Source organism: Tiliqua scincoides, chromosome 1, assembly GCF_035046505.1.
Source record: "Tiliqua scincoides isolate rTilSci1 chromosome 1, rTilSci1.hap2, whole genome shotgun sequence".
NCBI classification, from domain to species: domain Eukaryota; kingdom Metazoa; phylum Chordata; class Lepidosauria; order Squamata; family Scincidae; genus Tiliqua; species Tiliqua scincoides.
This window is the reverse complement of record NC_089821.1, coordinates 45,313,583-45,331,223: the sequence shown is the minus strand read 5'-3', so window position 1 is coordinate 45,331,223 and position 17,641 is coordinate 45,313,583. Positions and strand designations below refer to the sequence as shown.

Genomic DNA, 17,641 nt, shown 5'->3' with positions numbered 1-17,641 from the left:
TAAACACACATAATTTCCTTATAACATTTCAGTTCAAAGGACTTAACCACAAGAACATCTAAAAAGACTGCAACATTTTCTACAGGCAGGCTAGTTTCAGGCAGCATTACATGCATGGATCTCCTCCTGTTTCCCATCCTTTATGGGAAAAGGTTACTGACACTTTCTACCTCAAGCAGCAGCAAATGACCACTTAGGATCAGATCCAAAGGGGTCACTTGTTTGCATCAGAAGAGAGGCAGTAGCTACCAGTTGACATATTCTACATTTTAAAGTTACAACCTCTGTTTCTGTATCAAGGCAACCCCCAAGCTGGTATGTGTAGAAAAGTTTATTCATAGGAAAAAAGGAATGTGTTTCAGAGACCAACACAGTGAAAGTGATCCTTTGAGGACGAGCTTGACTTCTCTAACTTCTCAGAAGTACTCTTACAAATGTTTTGTATTCTGTGTATGCAAAGCAGAAGTATTCATGCAACTGAGAGACAAATTTAACTTCTCTTACCTTCTATACCTAACCGAATCTTCTTAAGACCCCTTTCCTTCAGGACTGATTTTGCCACATCTCTGTTTTCAATGTACTTGAAGAATCTATACAACTTTGTACTGTAAATAACTGAGGAGGAAAAATTTCATGGATGAGTGAAATACACTAGTGTTTACCCATTTCTGAAACAGAAGGTAGATAAAGCAATAATACAGTTTGCACCAGTGTACAATGCAATAATCCTTAAAAATCAGACTGAAGAACCTACTACTTTGCCATGCAAAAAAATTCTATGGTAATAAATCTACAATGAATTTTTAAAAGTCCAATTGTTCTTTAAATCCATGTCTATTGTTTTGGTGTCCCCTTTCACTATTCAATAATTTAATAAATACATGTTTTAAATAACAAACTATTTTCATTACATTCATTACCAAATCATTAGTGTTGTAAATTTGTTTAGAGAAAACACTTGGGGAATTAAAAAACTATCAGCCCCAAAACTGAACCAGTTAAAAAGTTTCCTCATATATATATTCATTCTTTGCTAACAGAATTTAGACAAAGTTTAATTCAATGACTTATACATAAAAGGAGGAACATCAGAGAAAGTACCATGAAAGCACAAAAACCAACTCAAAAGAGTAAGGACTTTAAGTGACTCACAGACAGAATTCACTGTCCAACTACACTACATTTTATTACGGATATCTTCTCTTGGAGTTCATCACCAGATGCTTTCCAATAATGTAGTAAAGAAACATGAGAGATGATGGTTGTATCTTGGATAAATGATCCCAAATCAAAAATCCACATCAAAGGAACAAGTGAACTTACTTTGTGAATATTCCTCTCCCATCTGTGGAGGGTATTCTTCATCCCAATCCACCACATCATCATCAGTAAGTACCACAATATGACACTCTCTTTCTCCACTCTGAGCACTGGCTACCATCAGCGGGAGTATCATTTCTTCAAGGTAAAATTCAAACTGCTTCCGAGCACCATCATTTGATAATTCATGCATAAGAGCACCTGAAACCAAACCACCAAAACATTAGTGTTGAAAATTTATTTAGAGAAAACAGGGTATTTAAAAACAATCAGCACCAAAAGCAGCCAATAGTTCACTATATCTGACTGGAAAACAAAGCAAGACCACATTTATTTATAGTTGCACAGACAAGCATCAGGAATGTTGTAAATACAGACCACATAGGTTCGAAGATGGTTTTCCTGTAAGTATCCTCCTCCACAGTAGGTTCCATGATTTTAAATGAAGCTCCATCATGCTGCATTGAAGCTCCATTAAAATCAATGTTCTTAGATGATATGAGCGCCTATGAATGTCAGGAGTCTTATTCTTAGAGCAACATTCATGCAACAATACAAACAATTAGTTTTTAAATAATAGTACAACATTTATAACCGACTATCCATATTTATTGAGACATGATCTTCTAAAACAGGGCTGCCCAAACCCCAGCCCCCGGGCCACTTGCGGCCCGCGAGGGCCCCCTTTTTTGGCCCCTCAGGGAGCCCCCATCTCCAATGGGCATTCTGCTCGCTGGAGCCCTCACTGCCCCGACGTGACTGCTCTTCGCGTTGGATGGGGGTGAGAAGTCCTGGGTCTGTTTGTCCTGCTTGAGTTTGGCTTGGGGGGGGCAGGCACTGAGGAGGGAGGGGAAACTGTGAGTCTATTTGTGCTGCTTGCGTGTGCTGGGGGGCGGGCGCTGCAAGGGAGAAATCGTGGGATGTTTGAATGGAGAGCATGTATACTCAGCAGTAAATCCCATCAGACTCAGTGTGGATCTGTTTGGACTGTGAGTGTGCTTGGGGTTGGGGGCTGGCACTTCAGGGGAGAAGTCCCAAGGATGTTTGAATGCAGCTGGAGAGCATGTCTACTCAGCAGTAAGTCCCATAGCGTCAGTGGGGCTTACTCCCAGGAAAGTGTGGATCTGATTGAGCTGTGAGTGCTTGGTGTTGGAGACGGGCGCTGCAGGGAAGAACTCATGGGATGTTTGAATGGGGAGGAAACCTACTGCTTTTGCTTGTTGGGGTTGCTGGCAGAGAGGCAGGAAGGTGGGGGGTCCGTTTGTGAATGGGGAAATACACATAGCTCTCTGGCTGCAGGCTGGGGGAGGGACTGCAGCTCCCTTCTCTGTGTGAATGAGGAGAAACAAACTCCTGTACTGAGGGGGCAGCTGCCCACCAGCTCCCTGACTGATTGTGCTCCTTTGCTGCTGCCAGGATTGGGGGGGGGGAAATGAGAGTAAAAACATGCTCCTGCACGGGGGGGGGGGGAAAGGAGCCCACTCTGACTCCTCTTAAGTGTGTTCTGTACTTTTCCCTAGGAAGAGGTGTGTGATATGTGTCAGGAATTATTTTAACAAACCCCCTTTTCTGGATCTCATGTGTATTACAAAAAAGCTCAGTAAAATTCATTCATCCATATAAGTTCTGTCTCTAATGTATTCATTTATGTAAATTTATTCAAATCTGAAATGTAAATCCCCACACACACACACAGTGTCAGAGAGATGATGTGGCCCTCCTGCCAAAAACTTTGGACACCCCTGTTCTAGAAGATCTTTATCTAACATCACCAAAATGGCAGATGCGCTTCAATGTCAGTAAGTGTAAAGTCATGCACATTGGGGCAAAAAATCAAAACTTTAGATATAGGCTGATGGGTTCTGAGCTGTCTGTGACAGATCAGGAGAGAGATCTTGGGGTGGTGGTGGACAGGTCGATGAAAGTGTCGACCCAATGTGCGGTGGCAGTGAAAAAGGCCAATTTTATGCTTGGGATCATTAGGAAGGGTATTGAGAACAAAACGGCTAGTATTATAATGCCGTTGCACAAATCGATGGTAAGGCCACACCTGGAGTATTGTGTCCAGTTCTGGTCGCCGCATCTCAAAAAAGACATAGTGGAAATGGAAAAGGTGCAAAAGAGAGCGACTAAGATGATTACGGGGCTGGGGCACCTTCCTTATGAGGAAAGGCTACGGCGTTTGGGCCTCTTCAGCCTAGAAAAGAGACGCTTGAGGGGGGACATGATTGAGACATACAAAATTATGCAGGGGATGGACAGAGTGGATAGGGAGATGTTCTTTACACTCTCACATAATACCAGAACCAGGGGACATCCACTAAAATTGAGTGTTGGGCGGGTTAGGACAGACAAAAGAAAATATTTCTTTACTCAGCGTGTGGTCGGTCTGTGGAACTCCTTGCCACAGGATGTGGTGCTGGCGTCTAGCCTAGACGCCTTTAAAAGGGGATTGGACGAGTTTCTGGAGGAAAAATCCATTATGGGGTACAAGCCATGATGAGTATGCGCAACCTCCTGATTTTAGGAATGGGTTAAGTCAGAATGCCAGATGTAGGGGAGGGCACCAGGATGAGGTCTCTTGTTATCTGGTGTGCTCCCTGGGGCATTTGGTGGGCCGCTGTAAGATACAGGAAGCTGGACTAGATGGGCCTATGGCCTGATCCAGTGGGGCTGTTCTTATGTTCTTATGTTCTTATGACGGAACCTACAACATGGAACCTGGGAGAACCCGTAGACATTATATATCTGGACTTTCAGAAGGCGTTTGACACGGTCCCTCACCAAAGGCTACTGAAAAAACTCCACAGTCAGGGAATTAGAGGACAGGTCCTCTCATGGATTGAGAACTGGTTGGAGGCCAGGAAGCAGAGAGTGGGTGTCAATGGGCAATTTTCACAATGGAGAGAGGTGAAAAGCGGTGTGCCCCAAGGATCTGTCCTGGGACCGGTGCTTTTCAGCCTCTTCATAAATGACCTGGAGACAAGCTTGAGCAGTGAAGTGGCTAAGTTTGCAGACGACACCAAACTTTTCCGAGTGGTGAAGACCAGAAGTGATTGTGAGGAGCTCCAGAAGGATCTCTCCAGACTGGCAGAATGGGCAGCAAAATGGCAGATGCGCTTCAATGTCAGTAAGTGTAAAGTCATGCATATTGGGGCAAAAAATCAAAACTTTAGATATAGGCTGATGGGTTCTGGACTGTCTGTGACAGATCAGGAGAGAGATCTTGGGGTGGTGGTGGACAGGTCGATGAAAGTGTCAACCCAATGTGCGGCGGCAGTGAAGAAGGCCAATTTTATGCTTGGGATCATTAGGAAGGGTACTGAGAACAAAACGGCTAGTATTATAATGCCGTTGTACAAATCTATAGTAAGGCCACACCTGGAGTATTGTGTCCAGTTCTGGTTGCCGCATCTCAAAAAAGACATAGTGGAAATGGAAAAGGTGCAAAAGAGAGCGACTAAGATGATTACGGGGCTGGGGCACCTTCCTTATGAGGAAAGGCTACGGCGTTTGGGCCTCTTCAGCCTAGAAAAGATACGCCTGAGGGGGACATGATTGAGACTTACAAAATTATGCAGGGGATGGACAGAGTGGATAGGGAGATGCTCTTTACACTCTCACATAATACCAGAACTAGGGGACACCCACTAAAATTGAGTGTTGGGCGGGTTAGGACAGACAAAAGAAAATATTTCTTTACTCAGCGTGTGGTCGGTCTGTGGAACTCCTTGCCACAGGATGTGGTGCTGGCGTCTAGCCTAGACGCCTTTAAAAGGGGATTGGACAAGTTTCTGGAGGAAAAATCCATTACGGGGTACTGAGTTAGAGGCATCCAATACACATGGAACTTCATCCTAATGTACTTGTAAGAGGCACTTAGAGTGACAACTTCCTTTAAGTTAATTCTTACTTTCAAAATTACTAAAAACTTGCTTTTAAACATCCAGTCATGTTGAAAAATAGTATAATAATCAATTTTATGATTAATAATCAATGAAAATTGATTATTTTCAAATTGATTATTTTTCATAAAATTTTCAATAATCAATTGAAAATTGATTTGAAAATAATCAATCTTTATCTTATGGGTCACTTTCTCCTTAACAGGCAGACTAGAATGAATCGGCTACAAAGGTCTTTGATCCATAATTAACAGATTAATTTGTTGGGTACAGTAGAGGCTTTTTAGTAGAGGCTTCTCAGTTGTTGTAATTAAGAATACTTATAGACCCCTTTTCAAAGCTATTTACATAATAAAATATACTAATAAAGGTTCTGGATTTTCAATCCTAGATTGGTGCAGAAGGCACCTGCTGCAGCTTGCTGAGAAATGCAAAAAACATTTTACACTGCAGTTTGAGCATCTTTTAATGAAGAATTTTTGTATCTTATTATAGCTTATATTTTTATTTTAAAAAGCGGGAATACATTAATGAAAATAGTTGAAATACCTAGTTTATATAACCTCTCAATGCTTTTCGTTAGTCATAAATGGATATTACAATAACTGAAAGACATTTAAATTCAAATCCAGGTAATGTTTTTAGACTTTGGTCTCACAATATTTTACAGACATGACAAGACATCTTAAATTTGTAAACATCTAAACCAGTTTCAACATTATACTTACTGAGGTCTCTACATTTGATTGTACTATAATCAAAGGAGATACAGAGATAGTCGCAAGCTTCTCTTAGTTCAGGAATAGATATTCCATCAGGACATCGTATCACCCCAGTCTTGTAGTAGTCCTTAAAAAATAGTTAAATTACATTGAAACAACACTGAGGGAAACCAATTCCGTCCTTCTTTCAGAGATTTCCACTTCAAATCAAACGCTGTTCTGCTGCCTTAAGGTAAAACTAGGTTTCATGCTTTCACATAGTGATGCCTTTAAAATCTGAGCTACTGCAGAAAATAGTAGCCCATGTTCTGACACGTATGGCAGAAAAGACGAACTACATCAGCAGCTCTAGATCTCAGCTTCCAGACTCAATTTTGAACAATTGTGAGCATCAGTTTTTGTTGTGAAAAGTGGTATATACATATTTTATCATAGCAGCTTATACAAATTGCCTACCAATCAAGATAAGCTAAAGATTTAAAGATCTCTTAGGCTGCAATCCTCAATACCCTTATACTAGGGAGTAAGCCCCACTGAACACAATGAGACTTATTTCTGAGTAAACATGCTTAGGACTGTGCTGTTAGACTATTGAACTGTAGTAAAATTCAGTATCATCTCAAGGTAAATACTAACCCTTTCCCCCCCTTATGTTTCTTTTATCGCATGTTAGAGAACACCAAAATTTGATGTTTGAGGCACCCTGGTGGTTCTTCGCTTATCTGAAATGTCTCCTTGAGAAAATCAGTACTGGTGGATAGAAATTCCTGAGAGTAAGCCTGCCAGCCAGTACTGACACTCCAATCAACATGCCAACAGGATAATTGGCTGCATTCTAGAACAGTTTACGAAGGGCAAGGAGAGCCCATAGGGATGGCCAATGTCCCACATGAACCGTGCAGGCCCCCTAAAAAATCATTCAAACTTCCCTGAAACACAGGATGGTTTTGTAGCAGACAAATGAATGTTAAAAAAATGTTTAAAAAAAGGGAAAATTGCAGGTATAGAACCAATGCCTTCTTCATTTGGACATGGAATACAAAACTGCAGAAGTTACAGTATTTGGTACCAAACTGGTTTGCACAATACAGTGCTGAAATAAGCACAGCTGCCATACTGTGCTGCAAAGGCTCACATTAATATACTGTTATAAAGGGACAAAGGGTTTTTTTTATGATTAGAGTCAAAGCAGATCTAAAAATAGATACAATCTTTTATAACCCTGGATTTTCAATTTCCAAGTCTTTTGATTACCCAGCAGGAAACACAACTGCATTGTACAGGATTTTCATATTACATTTATTTTTCAAAAGAAGTAATGCAATTTATATAAGAATGAAAACTGAGAGATGCCAGGCACAGTGAAACCCTGCCCTGCAGGAATCCTTAGCCAACATTAGTTACAAAGTTGTGCAGGTCCTGAACAAAAGGGAAGAATGTTTAGGTGTGTGTTTAAGTCCATAATCACACTTGTAAAAAAAAAAATCAATACCTCTCATTCATTAAATATTAAATTGTTACTACAGTAAGAACAATGTGATCTCACCAGAATAGCTCGAAACACAGTGGAGCCAATTCCTTCAGCCACTTCATACTCCCCTTTTTCATTGGGTCGTGTGAAGTTATGTTCTCTTCCTGATCCAAACATCCTGCATACGCACACAGATATATACAAAAAAAAAAGTTCATTTTTTTGTGAACTTGCACATAAGTCAACTGCAGGAAGAACAGTAGCAAATTCAGGCAAAGGATTTGTAAACTACATATCTTTAGTCAGATTTTAAACATGCTTGCTATTGAGCAAGAATTTGAGTGTCTCATTACTTCAAATAAATTACCTAAGGGTAAACTATGAAAAAGAATTAACTAAACCCATATTAGGTTCTCACACAGAGGCATTTGATATACAATGAGTGTCTTTCAATCCATGCCAAGGATTGTATGCCATCTTCTAATGAGCAACCACCAATTCACAGAGCCTATTATCCCCTCTTGGACTTGCTTAGCTCCAACCTTGCCAAGCATTTCTTTATGGCAACATTTACTTTCAAAAGTAAGCTTTGATAAATAAAAATGGTATAGTGTGCACCTAGTACAACAGACTACTCAAAAAGTAATGTGGCCATTCACTGCAGAACTTCACTACCAAAAGCAATTGTACATAAACCACTATTGGCAGAAACACTCATCAGAAGGTAATTTAACTACCGTAGAGGAACGGTCATAAGAGCTGTGTTTCTCTTTGAATAAACTGAGCCAAGGGCATGCTTATCTAAAGGTAAAACTACCCAGCAGCTAGTTGCTTTTCATGGGAAAAAGACAACTCTGAGGACAAATGCACTCAGTGGCACTGATGTGTTTATGTCAGGCTCATGAAAGTGACCTTCACACAGGAAAAGCAAATTTAAAAGAAAACTTAGAAGTATAAAATATGAAAAAAAAAATGAAAATTTGCTCTTAGGTAATGCAGAGCCCTTGCATGTGCAAAAAAGAAAGAAAACTAAATAGACAATGCCAACCTGCCCAACATTGTATTTGGCTGTGCAGTAAAAACAGAAGGATCCACAACAAATCGTGTGTTGTCCACAATAAGTGTCACCCTTTCAGAGGTTCTTATGTTCCGAGCTCCCTCTTTTGCATTTTCATACACAAACACCATTTCTCCTGCATTCTTGCAGCTTCCATCAGAACTTGACTGGCTACTGTTTCTACTGCTGTTCCCAAGACTGCTATGGGAGCCATTTGGTGAGGTTTTTTGAGGACGAGGACTGCTTGGCCGAGATGAACTATGATCCTTCTCACGCTCTGTAAAGCAATTAAAAAAAACACAATTCAATGGGGCTGTAGTACTGCATATGCCACGATAACAATACTCTTACCGATTGTAGGATTAGAGACTACTGGCAGCAAAGATTCAATGGGAGGAAGGAGCAAGATTCCCCAGCTATCTTAGGGAAGAGCTATTTTGCTGTATACTATGTATACTATGTATACTGTATACTATGTATTAGTATGAGCAGCAATGTAAGGTGTCTCTGCAGTAAGAAAAGACATCAGCAGTCACTATTATTGCCTATTAATATTATTTTTTTTATAATACACAAACACTATTATTAGACAATATAATAGACAAACACTATTATTTGTCTCAGGAAGCGAACAACCTCCTGAGACAAAAAGATGGAATGTCCCTTTCCCTATCCCAGTGGGCCACTGCTAGCATAACTATGGAGACAGGGTCTAGTATTAACATTACTACCACAGAACATTTTGGGGAGGCAGGATTAAGTGACGAAGTGGAAAGATATGTTGGACTCTGATGTTTTTTCTGGCAAGCTTTGATGACCACTAGACTTGGTAAAGCTCTTGACTTGTCTAGGTGGCTTTCTACTCTGTAGAGTTATTTACATACTTGGTATACACATGAAGAAAGTAGCATTAACAGCACTGTAAGGATTTATTACACCATCGTTTATTAAGTAAGACGAAATGTGGGTTCACTATGCAATCAGTTCACCACAGACTTGCTGCAAAGCCTCTGAAAATGAACTCCAAAAGAATCAGCTCCTGAGGAGCACACTTACATGCGAGATCTGAGTGTCCACTTAAAAATGCATTTGAATAGCAGTTAACCTTTCCAAAATGGCATGTGCCATTTATTATTTTTTAAAAATTGTGCCCTGCTTTTTGCACAGCAGCTTATCACAGATTTCATTTGTTACTCTCCTCTGGTAAACTGCCGAAGTCAAATTAATTAATCAAGACTGCTGAGGTATGATAGCGAAAATGGCCATTGACACTATTTCATATTCTGGGCCAAGTCTTCACCTATGATCCATATGCAACACCTCTTCTCCGCATTCACTTAAAGGACATACAGAAAGTCTCAAACACATGGGCAGCTGTTCCTTATGCACTTACTTGCCTCTGAAATCTAGATGGTGTAGATTCTAATTCTACTGGTATTTAAAAGTCCCTTCCAAGTGGGAACATGACATGTTTCCAACGACTTGGAAAGAGCTACCATATTTTGTGAATGAAACTGCATGGAGTAGTAAAAGGTGCCACCTTGGGTGCCCTTTGGAGAGAAAGGCGGAATACAAATCCAATAAATAAATAAAGGTGTCAGGGAAACACCACAGACCCAGTCCTCCATGCAGAAGTTCTTAAGACTTAAGAGGTTTTGCCTTGTTGGATGTTCTCTTTATGAAATGCTAACAAATATTCATGGAAATAAAGTTTGCACTTCTACAGCTGAAGATATTTTTGAAACTACTTTTACATACCTCCCTGGTGTTGTCTTGTTGGTGACGTAACATTCCTGATACATGGAGTGAGCTGAGACTCTAATCTTTCATGAGAGGAGTCACGCGATCTGTCACTTGACCTACGTCTGTCTCGTGACCTTTCATGTCCACCACTGGCACCATGCAGACTCATTTTGTTGCAGTCTCCTTTAGCAACACGAGATGGAGTACTAGAGAGAGAAATGTTTATTTTAGGCCATGTTCTGATAATAAGCAGTCCAATTCCAAGATAGAGTAATGTAGGTATTATGAATGTTTTTTTTTTCTGTTTTGTGAATTGAAAGTATTCCCTAATCTCGACAGCATTCTAATATTAACTCCTATTTCTGAAGAACTGTTTAGAAAGAAGCACACTGACTTCAGATAAGTTCATAACCTTAATGGCATTATGCTGATTATCTCTTTAAAACTTGCAGTACTTGTTTCAAAGAACATCCTGAGGAATGCTCATACATTTGTGGCACATTGGATAGTAGAGTCAAATGTTTATAACAAATCAAGAAACAGCTAAGAATACCTTTGAAACGAAATGTCGAAAGTTACAGAAACATTTCAAATTGTGTTCAAAATGAAACATAATGGGGGGGGGGTTTGAGAAATTTAACATTAATGATTAATCTTATATTATTTCCACCCCACAAAACTCAAACTTTCCCTCATAGTTTGGAAGGGAAAGTATTGCCATACTATTATATTTTAAAATATGAAAGCAAATTAAGACAGGCTTACTCAACTGTCAGTAAGATGCTTACCAGCTTGTTAAAGTGAAAAAGTCCATAAGCTAAAATGTTAAATGATCTGTATTATTAGTAACAGTGCCTATTGTAAATATACAGGGGAAGTCGCTTTTGCCTTATCAAACTAAAATGGAAGCTCAATCATGAGTTTGTCTTGCCAACAAAATGCACTACATGAGGTACCAGCAAAATGCCCAATTATTGCCTCTCAAGAGCAACATCCTCTTTCATATTCAAGCACTGAAGGGCCTCTGTGCAGACCCAATGCACACGACTGTGCCATAACTCTATTCTCAGAGGAGGCAATTATGACATCAGCAACACATCAAACAATCTCTCCCAGGTTATTTGCATGTTTGGAGCCTTGGACAATTTCAGGAAGCTTCAAACAACGTTGTGAATTCCTAAATGTCCAGACCCAGCTCCTTTCTCTTGCAACAGATATATATTTGCTGAAAATTCTTGCAACATTGCGCATCCTCTCCTCTAACCTAACCCAACCCAAAAAGCATGATCCAAAAACTGTTCAAATCAGGCTCTCCAGTAAGGAGTTACTGCAGCGGTTCTCAAACTGCAGTAAGTTGTTGCAGGGGGTGGCAGTGATGCGATCCCTAGGATCGCGTCACTAAGAGGACTGCAGGGACTGGCATGTACACAGCAGCCTCCCAGGGGTGCAGAGAGCCCTGTGCCACCGTCTGCAGGGCTCCAAAGACTTCTAAAAGTGAAAGCGCAGCGATCATGATCGCTGCGCTTTAACTTTTAAAAGGCTGGGGAGCCCTGCAACTGCTCATGCAGGGCTCCCCGAGAGGCTGCTGCAGGGCCTGGTAAGTAAATGCCAGTACCTAAGCCCTCCTTAGCAATGCAATCCTGGGGATTGCGATGCTGACTCCCCCCTGCCCCCACCCCTTAAGGGGGCAGAGTCCAGGGCCCTCTGGCTGGGGCGTACACCTGATGCCCCAGTTTAAGAAGTCCTGAGTTACAATTTTACAGTAATATTTTCATGAATCTCAGTCAGCACAATTGTGGGTCCAAAAGAAACATCACTCGAATAAGTTTGTGTCATTTACAAACTGACAAAAAACCTGGAAACACTTTAAAGAGCCACTTTAAAAAAAATTATGTTTACAATAGCGTAAACATCTTAAGTTTTATTCTACTGACAAAATAATTAACCCAAACATAATGATATAATTGCATTACTTTGAGTCCATTATACTTTATGATACTCAATACTGTGGTATTAGAATGATAGTATGCAGTTGTCTACAAGTTGACTGACAAATAGCCATTCTAACAACCGAAGGGGAAAGAAAACACAGACCAAATGTAGCAAATTGAATTGCAAGGGATGGGGGGGGGGGGAGAGAGTGTGCATTAGTAATGGACTGGCCTCTTATTCTCCTTCCTACCCCCAAGCTCTTAAGTGCAATATGGGAGAGCAAGAGAGAAGAGTCCAACAAGAGATTCAGAGAGACATCTTCTGGGCTAGTAAGCACTGTCCTCAACTCTGGGTTCCTGAGTAAGCTTTAGTACACCTGAAGCCATCTCTATTTTTCCATCCAATTTAATGCACTTTATTAAGAAGCTTTTTGCAGTAGTTGATGAGTTAAGAATCCACTGATTACAAACATTTTATAGCACTAATGCAGGTACAAAAAGTCAAGAAGGACCAAAGTAACCATAAAATACAAATGTTTCTATTCAAAAGAGAATTGAAGAGTGTAAAGCAAGGTGAAGTTGCAGAAGAGTGTAAAGCTGGTGAAAGTAAGTTTCCAAAATGGGAGCGGTCAGCAACAGCACTGTTTTCCTTGCAGTTTCACATTTCCAATACTACATTATATCTCCCAAACTTATTCTCTTAATAGATTTATAAAATGCAGAAAGCCAAAATAAAAATTGGACATGGGTATATTATTGGAATCCTCATTATGTGCTAATTGGAAATTGGGGGGGGGGATGGGATCATGCAAACTAAATTCTTTCACAATCTTCTAATGGAATAAATACAAAAATGGATTCAACCTCCCCAAATTACTGATAACAGCAGTAAGATGAGGTTTTGATCTTAATCAGAATGGGTTGAACATTGAAGACTACGTGTAACTTATATTGATCTGTTAAATGAAACTCAGGCAAGGATATTAAACAGACATATAAAATCACAGTCACCAAAGTTTAAATCCTTGAAGATCAGATCATATTTAAGATGACTAATAGATTGAGAGCATCAATTTCCAACATTAACTAGTTTCCAAAGATTTTTCATATGGTACCAAAAAAACAAACCGTGGCACCAAAAAGAAGTATGAAACAAAACTTTCATGCTGGCACAAAAAAAGGATTCTAAAATGCGTAAGAGTCCTTTAAATTCTTCACTGTGAAATTTTACAGTTAAGAGCAATAATGGCCAGCCGAGGCAGAATCTCTGTAGAACAATTCATTCTCACACTAGGGAGTAAATTTGGAACAGCCACATTTGTTCATTATACACTATGCAAAACAGAACTACTTGAAAAACCCAAAGAAGTTAACTAGACAAGCACTATATCACTGTAATTCACACAGATCCCCTTGCAGAAGATGACCAAAAAATGGCATTTTTAAAAAAATACAATATGACAGACTTACCAGGACCACCACTGCAAGCCTTTAAAAAAAGCCTAGACGCCTTTAAAAGGGGATTGGACAAGTTTCTGGAGGAAAAATCCATTATGGGGTACAAGCCATGATGTGTATGCGCAACCTCCTGATTTTAGAAATGGGTTCTGTCAGAATGCCAGATGCAAGGGAGGGCACCAGGATGAGGTCTCTTGTTATCTGGTGTGCTCCCTGGGGCATTTGGTGGGCCGCTGTGAGATACAGGAAGCTGGACTAGATGGGCCTATGGCCTGATCCAGTGGGGCTGTTCTTATGTTCTTATGTTCTTAAGCCTTTGGAGTGAGTAATACAGCTGCTTAGAAAACTGCTTTACATAGTGACCTATTAGTACTTTTATTATTCATCTATATTAAATAGATAATTAGATAATTATATATTACCATAATTACCAGGTAGCTACCATAAATTCATTTCATAAAGAATTAGCATAACACAAATGTGTTGTGCAAGCACTGAAAGTTAGTCCAGTAGGAGAATCAACTATGAAAAAGTTACAGCATGATAAGACAAAGTAATAATGTTGTTCACACCCTTTGTCAACTATAAGGCAAAACTCACAACTACTATGAGGCACATGTTTACAGTATATTGAAAACATACTTTTCCATGACCAATTTAGGGAGCAGTCCTAACCCACTTTCCAGTACTAAGGGCAATGCAGCTCCTAGGTAAGGAAACAAATATTACCTTGAGGAGGCCTATGTGCCCCCTAACTGAAGGATACAGCACACGTCCCACTGACACAGCTACAGGTTGGGTCAAATCTGTATTCTACTTTTAAAATGCACCTGCTTAATGTAATGCATTGTTTGACCCACAGATGCTTCTATTCTGGAGCAGAAATGCTTTCTATACTATTAGCATTTCCTACTCCTTTGCTTCACCCAATTTTTTTCATACTTAAAAAGTTGACAGAACTGAGATATCCATAAATTAAGTTGTGCAGCTAACATTCCATATTTCATTAAGACTTTCCCTTAAGTGTCATCATCATCATCAGATCATGAAATTGTACATGACAAGTAGAAAGCCTGCTTCATATTACATCCAATGTAGCTGGGTGGACAGACCTCCACATAGCACATCTATTTTGTAGGCAGTTCCGCACACTGTTTGCGTGTATTTTAGCCCCATCAATGCAATGCGTTGTTTCCAGGGACTTGTGGTGATATGGTTAAAACTTGCCAAAACAAAGCCACTTGAAGCGGGTTATCACTTCTTGCCCATGGACTGCTGCACGGATAAAGCAGGACTAAGGTAGCAAGTTACAAGCAACAAAGGCTTGCTACACAGGGTTTTGTCTTCATACAGCATGAAGAACACTACAAGGGGTCAAATGCTAACATGCAAGTAGCTCATACTCTCACCTCTCCCTGAAATAATTTGTGCTCCTCCCACCTTGAAGCTGTTCATAAAGGTGAGGGAAACACTTCAAAACATAGAACAACGGACAAGAGAATCAACAAAAGTTGGGGCAGGGACTTGCACAAGTGGAAATGCCTTCTGTTTGTGCAAGAGTACCTTAGGATCCAAACCAATAAGAAGTCCAATCTCTTATGCCAAGATATGTTTCTCCAAACAGCCAACAGACTGTAAACTACTGAAATTATTGCAAGCAGACTGCTTCTAAACAGATAATGAAGTCTTACACCACAATGGAAGGCAAAAAAAGTGGGAAGAAAACAAGCTGAACTTTAGATTATTTTCTTCTCGCATTTTTGCCTTCCACTGTGGTGTAAGACTTCAGGGTGGAAGGAGCACAAATTCTAAAGATTTAGCTACTGTGATCATGAAGAAATTCCTGTCCAGCACAGGCCTCAAAATATCAAAAAAAAAAAACAAAAAAAAAACAACTTATTGGGGTGCATAACTACAGGTGTGCATCACTTAATAAACTTCTGCTTAATGACAGATTGCATATATGAAGGTGGTCAAGGCACAACAAAGATGATCTTAATGAGGCAATCAGGTCTCCTATAGCCTACAGCAGAGGGTCTGTTAACACAAAAAAGAGGCTCTTAATGCAAAGAAGAGGCAATCAGTTTCCAGTAGCCTGTGCAGCTAGCAAGTATCTGGCAGGGAGTGTCTGTTTACACCAGGGTTGTCCAAACTCTGACCCAGGGGGCCGCCTGCGGTCCTTGGGGACTCTCAATCCAGCCAGAGGGAGCCCCCAGTCTCCAATGAGCCTCTGGTCCTCCTGAGACTTGCTGGAGCCCATGCTGGTCCAATGTAACTGCTTTCAGTATGAGGGTGACTCTTCAACCTCTCACGTGAGCTGTGGGACGAGGGCTCCCTCCACTGCTTACTGTTTCACATCTGTGAAGCAGCAGTGGCAGCAAAGGAAAGGCTGGCCTTGCTTTTCGCAAGGCCTTTTATAGGCCTTGAGCTATTGCAAGACCATTCATTCATACATATAAGTTCCATCTCTAAGATATTTATTTATGTAAATTTATTCAAATTTTAAATGTAAATTAATTCTTTTTTTCCTGGCTCCCAACACAGTGTCAGAAAGATAATGTGGCCCTCCTGCCAAAAAGTTTGGACATCCCTGGTTTACCCAAAGACATTAGCATGGGTTGAACGTTCGCTTAACGACCTCATTGCATAACAATGGGGATCAGAGAAAGTGCCTGTTGTTAAGTGATGCACACCTGTATTCCAACTGAAACCCTGGGGCAGTCCTTTATATCAAAAAGAAAAAGAACATACCCCCTCAAGAACTTGGGTGGGAAAAGAATCCTTCCTGGCCAAAGCAGGCCACAAATGGATCACCACACCACAGTGCTGTTCTCACAGGTTACATAAAAAATGGCAGGTTCATATAGTCGTAATGTGTTAACGACCTCATTCCTGGAACATAACAACCTTGCTCACTGGGTAAGAGGAACTTTTTCTAGTGGGTGCTCCTCATTTATTTAGCAGGGGCAGAGTAACTGGCTCACCTCACCCCAGCAGTGTCTTTTCTAGTGGCTGTCTGCTGGTGCTCTTTTGCATCTTTTTAGATTGTGAGCCCTTTTGGGACAGGAAGTCATTATAATAATAATAATATACAGTATTTATATACCGCCTTTCTTGGTCTTTTATTCAAGACTTTATTCAAGGCGGTTTACATAGGCAGGCTTATTAAATCCACGCAGGGATTTTTTACAAATTGAAAGAAGGTTCTTTCTTTCAAGAACCACTACATTCAAGGTGTTACACTCCGATCTGGTTTAACATTCTGGCCTCCATCCTCCCACGCTCCGAGCAGATGGAACAGCTCAGCTGCAGCTTGCCAGCTGCTTCAAGGTCGCACGGTGCCGGTGGCCTCGAACTGGCGACCTTGTGGATGCTAATCTTCAGGCAAATGGAGGCTCTACCCTCTAGACCAGACCTCCTGCCCTCCTGCATTAGTTATTTGATTTTTCTCTGTAAATCGCTTTGTGAACTTTTTATTGAAAAGCTATATACACATAATGTTAATGTTGATGATAATAATAATAATAATAATAATTTGAGGAGGAGAAAGATTGCAGACTTGAAGGAAATGAACTCAGAAACTTTGGCTCCCAAATGCCTATTTCCAATTAACTGAATCCTCATAGGTCCTCTATTGTCACAAACAACCAACAAGAAGAGCAAAATACATGTTGAATGAGTTGCAGAAATATAAAGACCACTCTTTTTTGCCAAGCACGGAACAGCCCAGAGAGCAACTAGGAAGCACTCACACAAGATTGGCACAGGATAAATGCACTCTCTCCACTGAAAGACAAAGGAAGATGAAGAAACAGTATGTACACTAAAAAAAAAAAACCTCTCCAAAACTTCTGCAAAGGTTGGGGGGGGGCAAGAATGGTTGTCTATTCAATTCAAATCTGTGTTAGAATTAGTTTATGTAGACAGAAAAATTAAGCTGCCTCTCCATTTTACAATGCTGTATTTATTACTGGTCATTCTTTCATTGCCAACTAAGCTGCTTTTTCTGAAAGTCATTTTCCAAATCCATAAGC

The 17,641-nt window shown here is 40.3% G+C and overlaps 1 protein-coding gene across 5 annotated transcripts in view; it reads right to left on the bottom strand.

Annotated features, from left to right (window-relative positions):
• The window catches only part of BTBD10 (BTB domain containing 10), a 39,629-nt gene that overhangs the window by 1,159 nt on the left and 20,829 nt on the right, over positions 1-17,641 (bottom strand). For all 5 annotated transcript variants that reach the window (XM_066631494.1, XM_066631491.1, XM_066631492.1 and 2 more), the window contains 6 exons: positions 10,234-10,424; positions 8,467-8,752; positions 7,494-7,596; positions 5,954-6,074; positions 1,324-1,521; positions 505-615 (listed from right to left, as the gene is read on the bottom strand). In XM_066631494.1, coding sequence (XP_066487591.1) covers positions 505-615; positions 1,324-1,521; positions 5,954-6,074; positions 7,494-7,596; positions 8,467-8,752; positions 10,234-10,387 — 973 coding nt within the window. In that variant the 5' untranslated portion in view covers positions 10,388-10,424. The remainder of the gene's footprint in view (positions 1-504; positions 616-1,323; positions 1,522-5,953; positions 6,075-7,493; positions 7,597-8,466; positions 8,753-10,233; positions 10,425-17,641) is intronic.